Genomic DNA, 12,355 nt, shown 5'->3' with positions numbered 1-12,355 from the left:
TGTTTCCGTCTCAGTTGCACATTAATAAGTGCAGAGTCCTTTTTTTTTTTAGTAAATATTGCACAGTATTTCATGTATAAGGGAACATGTTTTTACTGTGCAATGTCAATAAACTTTGAATTTAATTATCAGTCAGTGAGCAGGAAGGTGCTAGGGAAATAAATTGTGGTAAACTTTAATATGAAGCGCCCTGTTCATTAATTGACATTTATGTCCCTACTTAAGCTTGGATTGTCGGGTTCTACGCAGTGGAAATAAATACATGTACATTTAAATGTTTTAACATTTCATTTTGTCACCAGGTATGACTTATTTTAGTATTTCCTTATTGTTTGTGTTTGGTTACCGTTTAGCGCTCTTATTTTGTTTCCACTTCCTGTCTGCCTCCACCACTCCCCTGGCCTGAGCACTGTCTCCATCACCTGTCTCTAATTGGCAATCTCGACACACTTGTTCCAGGTTGCCAATCAGGCTTTTTTATGTGCAAACTTGCTTTGCAGGCAGAACTGGATCATTGATGTCGTCTGTCAAGGTAATTGTTGGTTTGCTACACCTGCACAGCTTTGCGTTTTCTTCACGTGCACTTCCCTGCTGCACTCTCCTTTTGTTTGTGTATTAAAGACATTGTTACCTGCACGTCGTCTCCTGTTTCCACAACAACCTCAACTTTAATTATTTATGTCCCATTTATTTGCCAGTTTTTATTTACGTGTTCATGAATGTAATAATTTTATTCCGATATTTATTTATTCTTTTATTCTTTTGTCAGGTTGCGTTGTCCATAGGAGGGATGTCATTGGACAAAACAAAATGTTCTTTATAGAGAAATATGATGACAATAGTGCAAAAAGTAGAAATAAATACAAGTGGAAATGAACAAAAATATATAATTAAATTATTGTGGAAATAAATACATTTAGGATTAAATTTAACAAATAAATATGTCCCATTTTTCATGTATTTAACTGATTATTTGTTTATGTACTCATTATTGTATTAATTTATTTCAGCATTTGTTTATTTATAATTTTTTTCAGGCACTGTCCTCCATTAGCGAGAGGTGTCATTGGACAAAACGAGACCAGCTCCAGCACCCCCCGCGACCACGTAAGGGACAAACGGTAGCAAATGGATGGCTGGATGGAAGTCAAATGAAGTGCATAGTGGAAAACACAAAAGCAAAAAGTAGAAATAAATACAAGTAAAAATACATTTGAGACTTTTATTTGTGTCCCTTTATTTAACAGTTTTTATTTATTTATTCACATGTTTATATATTGTCCATTATTTTATTTATTTATTTCAGTATTTTCATTTTTTTAATTTATTTATACTTTTGTCATCCTCCATAGTATAGAGAAGGGTGTCATCCTATAAAAACAATACTATAATTCTCTTTATTGAACAAAATTAGTCAATGGTGCAAAATAACAACAGCGACAAGTATAAATAAATAAATGTGGAACTAAAACGTAGAAATACATATAATTTGTATGTCCCTTTTATTTCTTTGTTTTTATTTAACTATTCAGGTATTTAATTGTTCATTTATTGAAGTATTTGTCAGGCATCGTCCTCCATAGTAAAGGGAGGGGTGTCACCGGACAAAACAATATAATATATCTCTTTATGGACCTAAATAAAGAGGATTGTGTGAAATGACCGCAAAAAAATAGAACTAAATAAATGTGGAATTCATTAAATAATTGTAGAAATATATTTTAGACATTAATGTTTTAATCCCATTGATTTACTTTTTGTATTTATTTATTCAGGCATTTCATTATTTATTGATTGAAGTATTTATACTTTTGTCAGGTCCATAGTAAAGGGAGTGTTGTCACTGGACAAAACAATATAATAATTGTCTGTATAGAACAAAATGAAGTTGTGACAAAAACAAAATGTATATAATTAGCCCTCTATTTTTTTTTAGATACATTTTAACTATATTACTTTGGACACGCCCTGTGATGAGGGGGTGACTTGTCCAGGGTGTGCACCGCCTTCCGCCTGATTGTAGCTGAGATAGGCACATGCGCCCCCGCGACCCCAAAGGGAATAAGCGGTAGGAAATGGGTGGATGGATACTTTGGACACTCATGACGTCAAAAGTATTGGTATCACTATTTGCAGTATCGGGCCGATACCAAGGTGTGCAGTATCGCAACCCCTCCGAAGAAGGAGCCATGACGCCCCGTGTCCGCTAGGTGACGCTGTGCTGACGTCACATTCCAATTCCACACTTGCTCCCACTCTAGCCACACGCACGCGAACGCGCGCGCGCCCCCACCGTCTCGCTTTCCACGCGCGTTGAGCGTGTTAGTTCGCGGGCTCCCGAAGAGGCGCACTGCGGCCGGCCCACCCGGGGAGTGGATCCGCACACCCCGTCACAATTGTCCCGCAGAGACCGGAGGCAAGAAGGCGAACACTCCAAGTTGGCCGCGTCTACCTCCGTGCCGCTCAACTTCCGACGCCGGGAAGGGAATACGCTTGACCCGCTGCCGTGGATTGTTGTCGACGCGCACCGGCTCCATGGCGAGACACGACGCTCACGCCGGGCTGCTGCTGCTGCTGCAGGCGGCGGCTTGGCTCCTCCTCTGCGCCCGACAAGGTGAGTCTGTCGCCGGCGTGCTGGTGGGTGGGGCGGAAAGTTTGCGGTTGTCGGGCTGTCGGGCTGTCGGTGGCTAATTCCTGGGCTGCGGGCGGCAGGTGACCTGCTCAGGAAGTCTAATCCTGTTTGAGCCTTCACCTGCTGGAATGCGGGGAGGCTCCACGATGAGTTGGGACCCGCGGCATGGTTGGCACTGGGAGCACAACTCTGCTGTTGTTTTTTTATATTACAGTATTAACAAAAATACACTTATTGTCCATAGCAACATTTTAAGTCAGTGTGTCTGCATCTCAAACTTTATTCACCTTTGACCTCACATTGACTTTCCATCCATGCAAGACGTTCTGTCATAAAACACAGGGTGGTGTGTGTATATATATATATATATATATATATATATATATATATATATATATATATGTATATATGTAAAGACAGGAAAAACAGAGGCTATGTCATCCCTACAAGTCTTAATTTCCCTGCTCGTCAGTGGATTTTAAAATCAGGGACACCTGCGAAACAGGCTTGCAGGGATGACATAGCCTCTGTGTTTTTCCTGACCTAACATCTATTTCGCTCTAGCTGAGCACTGTATAACAGATATACCACAGAAACCTTGATTATGTATATTATAAATATATAATATATATATATATATATATATATATATATACATACACGTACATATAAATGTGTGTGTGTATACATAGAATGTGTGTATATATATATATATATATATATATATATATATACACGCACACACTTATTTATATACTGTATATGTATATATATGCATTTATATAATTACACAACATGGGTGTATATATATACACTCACACAATATATATATATATACACAATATACACGATGTGCATATATATATACACAATGTATATATATATATATATATATATGTATATATATATATATATATATATATATATATATATAGACAATGTGTATATATACACACATTGTATTTGTGTATGTATATATATATGTGGATGTTGATATATACATATGTGTATGTATATATGTGTGAATGTATATATATGTGTATATGTATGCATATATATGTATATATATGTATATACGTACATACCTGTATATATGTACATATTTATATGTACATCTATACGTGTATACATACATATGTGTATATATGTACATATATATGTGTATGTATATATACATATAAATATATATACATGTACATACATACAGTACGTGTATATATACATGTACATATATACCTGTATATACACACATTGTGTGTATATATATATGTATATACCCACACAATATACATATATACACAATATACACACAATATACATATATACACAATATACACACAATATGTATATATATACAATGTATAAATATATATATTTGTACACACAATGTGTATATATACACACATTGTATTGTGTATATATATACTGTATATATATACAGTATGTGTATGTTAATATATATATGTGTATGTATATAAGTGTGAATGTATATATATATGTGTATATGTATGCATAAATATGTATATATAAATATATATGTATATACGCACATACCTATACATATGTACATATTTATATGTACATCTGTACATGTATACATACACATACATTTATGTGTATATATGTACATATATATGTGTATGTATATACACATGTACATATATATACATGTACATACATGTATATATATGTACATGTATATATACATGTATGTATGTATATATACATGTACATATATATACATGTACATACATATATATATATATATATGTACATGTATATATATGTACATGTATATATACATATGTATATATACATGTACATATATACCTGTATATACACCCATGTACATATATGTACATGTTTGCATGTGCATACATTATTTACATGGACATATATACATGTACATGTCCATACAGTATTTACATGGACATATATGTACATGGGCATATACATATAATGAAAATAAAAAATGTGACATTTATTTATTTTTTTACAAAAAAAATGATGATGTGATCATAAAAAATGTTGTAATATCCACCGTTAACTGACTTGGTATCATTAGGTTGGTGTCATTATTGTAGATATTTGTATCAATCATCCCAACCTTGTTTACATTCAAGAGCTCCACTTTGCCTCTTCCTTTTTCTTTTTTCTATCCTCTTACGATGCGTGTGAAGTACGTTTTCACAGCAGCACACTAAAGTGCACGAGCACTGTAAAAGGCATCAAGGGCGGCTGATTAGATTTTTTAAGTACGTTGTTTTCTTTCGTATCCGCGACCAAACAACATGCATTTAAATTTGCTACATGCAAGAACGTTGTTAGGGTATTTTCGTCTAATTCATTTGAAAAATATGTTGCACCGCAAACCTAAAGAAAGACGTAGTAAGTTGAATGATGACATTTGTTACTGGATACTTTCCAAAAAGCATTTTTGCCTCAGACTTCTTATGTGTAAGTAATATGCAACTACAATTATTTAGTACTTTTTGATATTGATAAATGTGATGTTTTAGACTGCAATATTGTTTAATGAAGTACACGTTTTATGTATGTTTAGCTTGTGCGCTACTGTGTGCTGAGCTGTTGTGTAGCTACTGGCTCCTCGTAGCCAAAGCCTACCATGTTTCCCTTTTGTAAAATACAAGAAAAGAAGTGTGCTTATTTAGCTGTTGCAAAAGTAAACGCTTGTATTGAAGTTGATATTCGCCGATATCATCCGATCCTGTATTTTGTCAGAACGATATCCGATATCAATATTGGATCAGGACCACGCCGTCAACAAGAGGTTAATAGAAGAGGATCAAAGTGCATCTATTGATTTTGGATCATCGTGGATTCTCAGTCTTCCGGGTCATGATAATCCGCAATGGTCGAATCCTCAGTTGGTTGAAGACGCTTTATTTTCAAGTTTAATGTACGAGTTCCCATATTTCCCAGAGGTGTGTTGGTCAGGGTGTCCCCCTGTGGTGTGTTCACACATACGAGGAGTCAGCGGTGACTTTGGATCATGCAGAGTTTATCATTTGCCGGTTCGTGAATATGATGTTGACCTCATCTCGAAGCACAGACCGCGGGCTGTTTTGTGGTCATTCGGTAACACAAATATTGTATAATGAATAGAATATTAGAGACAAAACTTGCAAGAGTTTAAAGGCAATTTTTAGACATTAATGCAGCTAAATGGAAGATGAGATGTAATGCCTTTATGAATATCGATCATAATTCAGGACAATGCTTTTAATTCGTAATTCAAAATGTTTTAATAGTGACGGCGCGCCACGGAAATATATTAGCCGCCACACCTTTAAATAATTTTTTTTTTTTCAACGTGAAAACAAAATAAAGTAATATAATATATTTTGGCGTCCAGAAGAAGACACACAAAGTTTGACGCTCTTTTTATTTTTTATTAGCAATTTTATGCTAACAACGAGCCCATTTTTAACAATTGTTTCCTCTGTTTTACACTGAGACACACAACACCGTGGACAGGTAGTTACAGTATATATATATATATATATATATATATATATATATATATATATATATATATATATATATATATATATATATATATATAATATACAGTATATATATATATATATATATATATATATATTACATACATGTGTGTGTATGTATATATATATACATATGTATATGTATATATGTGTGTGTATGTATGTATATATATATATATATACGTGTGTGTATGTGTTTGTGTGTGTATATATATATATATGTATATATGTGTGTGTGTGTGTGTGTGTGTGTATATATATATATATATATATATATATATATACACACACACACACACACACACGTGTATATATATATAATGTTTGTGTGTGTGTTTATATATGGAGTATATATATATATATATGTATATATGTGTGTGTGTGTGTATATATATATATATATATATATATATATATATATATATATATATATATATATATATATATATATATATATTAAGGGGACGGCGTGGCGCAGTGGCAGAGTGGTCGTGCGCAACCCGAGGGTCCCTGGTGCAATATATATATATATATATATATATATATATATATATATATATATATATATATATATATATATATATATATATATATATATATATATATATATATATAATGGATTGTGCAGCCCTTTGAAACTCTTGTGATTTAGAGCTATACAAATAAACATTGATTGAGTGATTGGTAGGCGTTAACGCAGAATAATGTAAGATGATGGATAATGTAAATAATGCCTTATTAAATAGCTATCATAAAAAAATCTGGATAATGTCTTAATTTGTCATTGAAAGGACTCACAAGGTTTAAAGCAACTATTGCAACAGCTGTCTTCTCTTATCTCCTCAAATGGTTGATTTTTGAACATATTTTGACTCTTTTAATATTTTCATGAATGTTTTTTGTCCTTGAAGCTCGTTGAAGGCTGTTGCTATCATTCTGAAACAAAATACGTCAAGGTTCCCTTGTCTTTATTTTGACGTTAGGATGCAACGGTAAAAACATGTCAAATAATGATGATCACGGTATTGTTGAATGTGCTCAAAAATCTTTAAAACATTAAGTTTTTTTTTTTGTATAAATACATTGACACATAATATACTTACTAAGCAGAAGAAACATTAATGAATATTTTCCTGGCTTCCTGAGAGCCATGTTGTTATTGGTTTATCTTCTTCCCTTTGAGTCTCTAGAGTTTTTTAGGTTTTTAGTGTTTTTGTATCAACAAGGCAAACTGGTTCCTGCTGTGAACACTTCTGAATATGTAGCTTCATATTTACTGTATCACTTTGTTCGAAGAGAGCACAGCTTGCATTTTCAATGTGCACAATTTAATATCCTGAATGCTCAGACTGTAATGTGTTTATCTCAGTTTAGTTTGCTCAATGTCATGATTTAATGGGGGGGATAGGCTCTGGTTTTAATGTTCAGTTCAGTCCAGTTTATTTGGAACATGCATACGATACAATGTAATGCATCACATATTTCGTGTTGTTTCCTTATAGCACGTCCGAAAAGGAGCAGGAAGAAGCTGAATTTAATTAATCCTTCCCCTTTTCATACCATAGCAATGTTATCCCATTTCCTTGTTCTTTGTAGCAGAACAGTGAATAAATGAATAATACACCATAGTAAGTGAACAAATAATAAATACATAAATAACCTTTATCCCATTCATCATAATTATTATTTTGTGTACTTTGTGAACACTTGTTTGAACAGTCTCATAAACTGAATCATATTGGTACTTTGTCTAATTTCTTTGGTAAATCCATTCCATAAATTACAAACCCAGTTTCCATATGAGTTGGGAAATTGTGTTAGATGTAAATATAAACGGAATGCAATGATTTGCAAATCCTTTTCAACCCATATTCAGTTGAATATGCTACAAAGACAACATATTTGATGTTCAAACTCATAAACTTAATTTTTTTTTTAGCAAATAATAATTAACTTTGAATTTCATGACTGCAACACGTGCCAAAGTAGTTGGGAAAGGGCATGTTCACCACTTTGTTACATCACCTTTTCTTTTAACAACACTCAATAAACGTTTGGGAACTGAGGAAACTAATTGTTGAAGCTTTTAAAGTGGAATTCTTTCCCATTCTTGTTTTATGTACAGCTTCAGTCGTTCAACAGTCCGGGGTCTCCGCTGTCGTAATTTACGCTTCATAATGCGCCACACATTTTCGATGGGAGACAGGTGTGGACTGCAGGCGGGCCAGGAAAGTACCCGCACTTTTTATTTTTTTATTTTTTTACAAAGCCACGCTGTTGTAACACGTGGCTTGGTATTGTCTTGCTGAAATAAGCAGGGTCGTCCATGATAATGATGGCAACATATGTTGCTCCAAAACCTGTATGTACCTTTCAGCATTAATGGTGCCTTCACAGATATTTAAGTTACCCATGCCTTGGGCACTAATGCACCCCCATACCATCACAGATGCTGGCTTTTGAACTTTGCTTCGATAACAGTCTGGATGGTTCGCTTCCCCGGATGTCGAATATTTCCAAAAACAATTTGAAATGTGCACTCGTCAGACCACAGAACACTTTTCCTCTTTGCATCAGTCCGTCTTAGATGATCTTGGGCCCAGAGAAGCTGGCAGCCTTTCTGGATGTTGTTGATAAATGTCTTTCACTTTGGATAGTAGAGCTTTAACTTGCACTTACAGATGTAGCGCCTAACTGTATTTAGTGACAGTGGTTTTTTGAAGTGTTCCTAAGCCCATGTGGTGATATCCTTTAGAGATTGATGTCGGTTTTTGATACAGTGCCGTCTGAGGGATCGAAGGTCACGGTCATTCAATGTCGATTTCCGGCCATGCCGCTTACGTGGAGTGATTTCTCCAGATTCTCTGACCCTTTTGATGATATTATGGACTGTAGATGTTGAAATCTCTAAATATCTTGCAATTGCACTTTAAGAAACGTTGTTCTTAAACTGTTTGACTATTTGCTCACGCAGTTGTGGACAAAGGGGTGTGTACCTCGCCCCATCCTTTCTTGTGAAAGACTGAGCATTTTTTGGGAAGCTGTTTTTATACCCAATCATGGCACCCACCTGTTCCCAATTAGCCTGCACACCTGTGGGATGTTCCAAATAAGTGTTTGATGAGCACTCCTCAACTTTATCAGTATTTATTGCCACCTTCCCCAACGTTTTTGTCACGTGTTGCTGGCATCAAATTTTAAAGTCAATGATTATTTGCAAAAAAAAAAATGTTTATCAGTTTTAACATCAAATATGTTGTCTTTGTAGCATATTCAACTGAATATGGGTTGAAAATGATTTGCAAATCATTGTATTCTGTTTATATTTACATCCAACACAATTTCCCAACTCATATGGAAACGGGGTTTGTATATCAGATTGTAGATGTTTTTTGTTTTTTTAACCCTTACGTTCATATGTTGCTGTTTTTGTTACATTTTTGTTGCATTTGGCTTGATTGTTAAATATGTCGATTGAGAGAGGGTGTGACGTTCATATGTTCTCAATATTCAAGGTTTTATCGTTCATAGAAAAACATCAAATTCCATTCCGTTTTTAAGGCGGTCTGTCACAAGATTTTTAGCATTCAATCAGACTTTTTTGTGAGGTTTTGTATTAGTTTTCCTCAAAATAGATAAACTGCCCCCCAGACACATTTTTTTCTCCAAATTTGGCCCCTGAGTCAAAATAATTGCCCAGGCCTGCCTTGGAGCGTTGCAATTTTGTAGTCGAATGTCAATGTTTGTTTTCAGTCAGACTCCATTATCGTTGTTGTTGTTGTAGTGGCTGGGAGTGCTGATACACATACAGATCTTTGATATCATTGACAACTAGGTCTCTTGCTTGGATTTTGCAGCTGGCGCTCCAAGTTCCCTGAATTTTCCCTCTTTCCTCATGAGGTGCTCGTTCATGTACACTTTTGTGCCCTTCAGCTTTTTTCCCCGTGTGTCAGCAATGCCATTTTGGATTTCCTGTTGGCGAGCTTAAAGGGGAACGTTATCACCAGACCTATGTAAGCGTCAATATATACCTTGATGTTGCAGAAAAAAGACCATATGTTTTTTTAACCGATTTCCGAACTCTAAAAGAGTGAATTTGGCGATTTAAACACATTTCAATTGTTCGCTGTCGGAGCGATGACCTTTCACCCGTAACGTTACAACGGGAAGCAATCAGCCATTTTCTCAAACACATTACACACGCCAAGTCAAATCAGCTCTGTTATTTTCCGTTTTTTCGACGGTTTTCCGTACCTTGGAGACATCATGTGTTGTCGGAGGGTGTAACAACACGATCAGGGACGGATTCAAGTTGTCTTACGTGGAGTGTGCATCGATTAGCACGGCATGCTAATCGATGCTAACATGGCAGGAATGGCAAGAATGTGTGGATATCCTGCGACACTCAAAGCAGATGCATTTCAAGCAATAAAGTCAACGAAATCACAAAGGTGAGTTTTGTTGATGTTATTGACTTATGTGCTAATCAGACATATTTGGTCACGGCATGACTGCCAGCTAATCGATGCTAACATGCTATTTATGCTAGCTGTATGTACATTTGTAGCTATATTTGCATCCAGCCTTTCACTCCACCCACATTTAATGCCAAACAAACACTTACCAATCGACTGATTTAAGTTGCTCCAGTGGTCAAAAGATGCAATCGTTGGTTAGCTATTCGCTCAATAGCTTCAGTTCTTCTTCAATTTCGTTTTTACTATCTGCCTCCACACTCCAACCATCCGTTTAAATACATGCGTAATCTGGTGAATCGCTTAAGATTCTGAAATCCGAGTCTGAATCCGAGCTAATGTCGCTATATCTTGCTGTTCTATCTACCATGTTTGTTTGTATTGGCGTCACTATGTGACGTTTTCAGGAAAATGGACAGGTGGATTTACAGATAGCGAAAATCAGACACTTTAAAGCCTTTTTTCGGGGTAATCCATGATGGGTAAAATTTTGAAAAAACTTTGAAAAATAAAATAAACCACTGGGAACAGATTTTTATTGGTTTTAACCCTTCTGAAATTGTGATAATGTGCCCCTTTAACGATGGCGGCACACGTGGTGTTGTAGCCTCTTTTGTTCAGTGGAAAGCAGGCATCGATGATGTTAATATGGACATCAATTCCCTTTTGGTTGCAGAAAGTTGACCAGTTGCTCTGTTGAAACAGCGTCCATGTTATCTGGTTCTCGTCTGTTGTCAACTGCTTTTGCATAGGGTCGAGGATCGATGCCTAGCCCTGCAATGACGATGTCATTCTGTCTTGTAAACTGATCCACTTTTGTGCTTGATGTCACACAAGATATTTCAATAACTGTGAAATAAAAATGAGCTGCATAATAGGAAATCAAATAGTGTATGTCCTCCACTATGTGGTAGGTTCCTGCGGACGTTATCTCCTTCTGTCGTGGAAATAGTTGCTTCGGCATTTTGTTGGTGATGTTGACATGCGGAATTTCAAGCACTGTTCATTCTGTAGCGGGTGACTTTTCAAATGATGCTACATTAGCAGTGGTGCTACGTTTTTTTAGCAACGCTTTTGGCCCCATAAATGTTCAACATCTTCCCGCTTGAAGCCAAACCACCGCCAGACGATGGACAACACTTGCTCTTATAGGAAATAACTATCAAGTGTCCATAAGTTTATCATAGTGTTTGTCAATCATGGGTTTTCGATAATTTCAAATAAAAACTACGATACATTTACCGACCGCACGGTTTATCATTAATACCGTTAAGATCAATTATTCACACATTTTAAAGCATTTATCGGCCGATAATATCGGCAGGCGGATATTATCTCTAATCTTTTTCCATTTTCATACATTTTTGAGTTGCCGACCCCCGTGCTAGTGGGTGCTAACGTGCCCCAGTGTGCTATTACGTGTAAACAAGCGCTAGCAATGTTCAGGTTTGCTGTTCTTTGCCAGTAAGTACTACTCGTAAGGATTCTGCATTTGTCACTGGTAAGATTTACAATGTAACTAAAACTATTCTTACTATGTTTGATAGGAGTGTCGTCAGGCATTTTTGAATGTGATATAGCCTTGTTGGCATTAGCTAATATGCTAACACGTTTACGAGTGTATGTTAGTATTGCTAACTTCCAATGGCATTCTTTTTTTATTGTTTCAGTTTCGTAAATTCACCAAAACGTCTCTGTGGAGTTATTGAGACTGTTTAGCT

General features: G+C 35.5%; 1 protein-coding gene across 1 annotated transcript in view; it reads left to right on the top strand.

Moving 5' to 3' along the window:
- The first annotated feature begins 2,235 nt into the window (after window positions 1–2,235).
- LOC133551028 (nectin-2-like) overlaps window positions 2,236–12,355 on the top strand; it is a 499,757-nt gene continuing 489,637 nt past the window's right edge. The window contains exon 1 of the mRNA XM_061897289.1: window positions 2,236–2,614. Coding sequence (XP_061753273.1) covers window positions 2,536–2,614 — 79 coding nt within the window. The 5' untranslated portion in view covers window positions 2,236–2,535. The remainder of the gene's footprint in view (window positions 2,615–12,355) is intronic.

Source organism: Nerophis ophidion, linkage group LG04 (genome assembly GCF_033978795.1).
Source record: "Nerophis ophidion isolate RoL-2023_Sa linkage group LG04, RoL_Noph_v1.0, whole genome shotgun sequence".
Classification (NCBI taxonomy): domain Eukaryota; kingdom Metazoa; phylum Chordata; class Actinopteri; order Syngnathiformes; family Syngnathidae; genus Nerophis; species Nerophis ophidion.
Note: the sequence above shows the minus strand (reverse complement) of the source record. Positions and strands in the feature narration are given on the sequence as shown.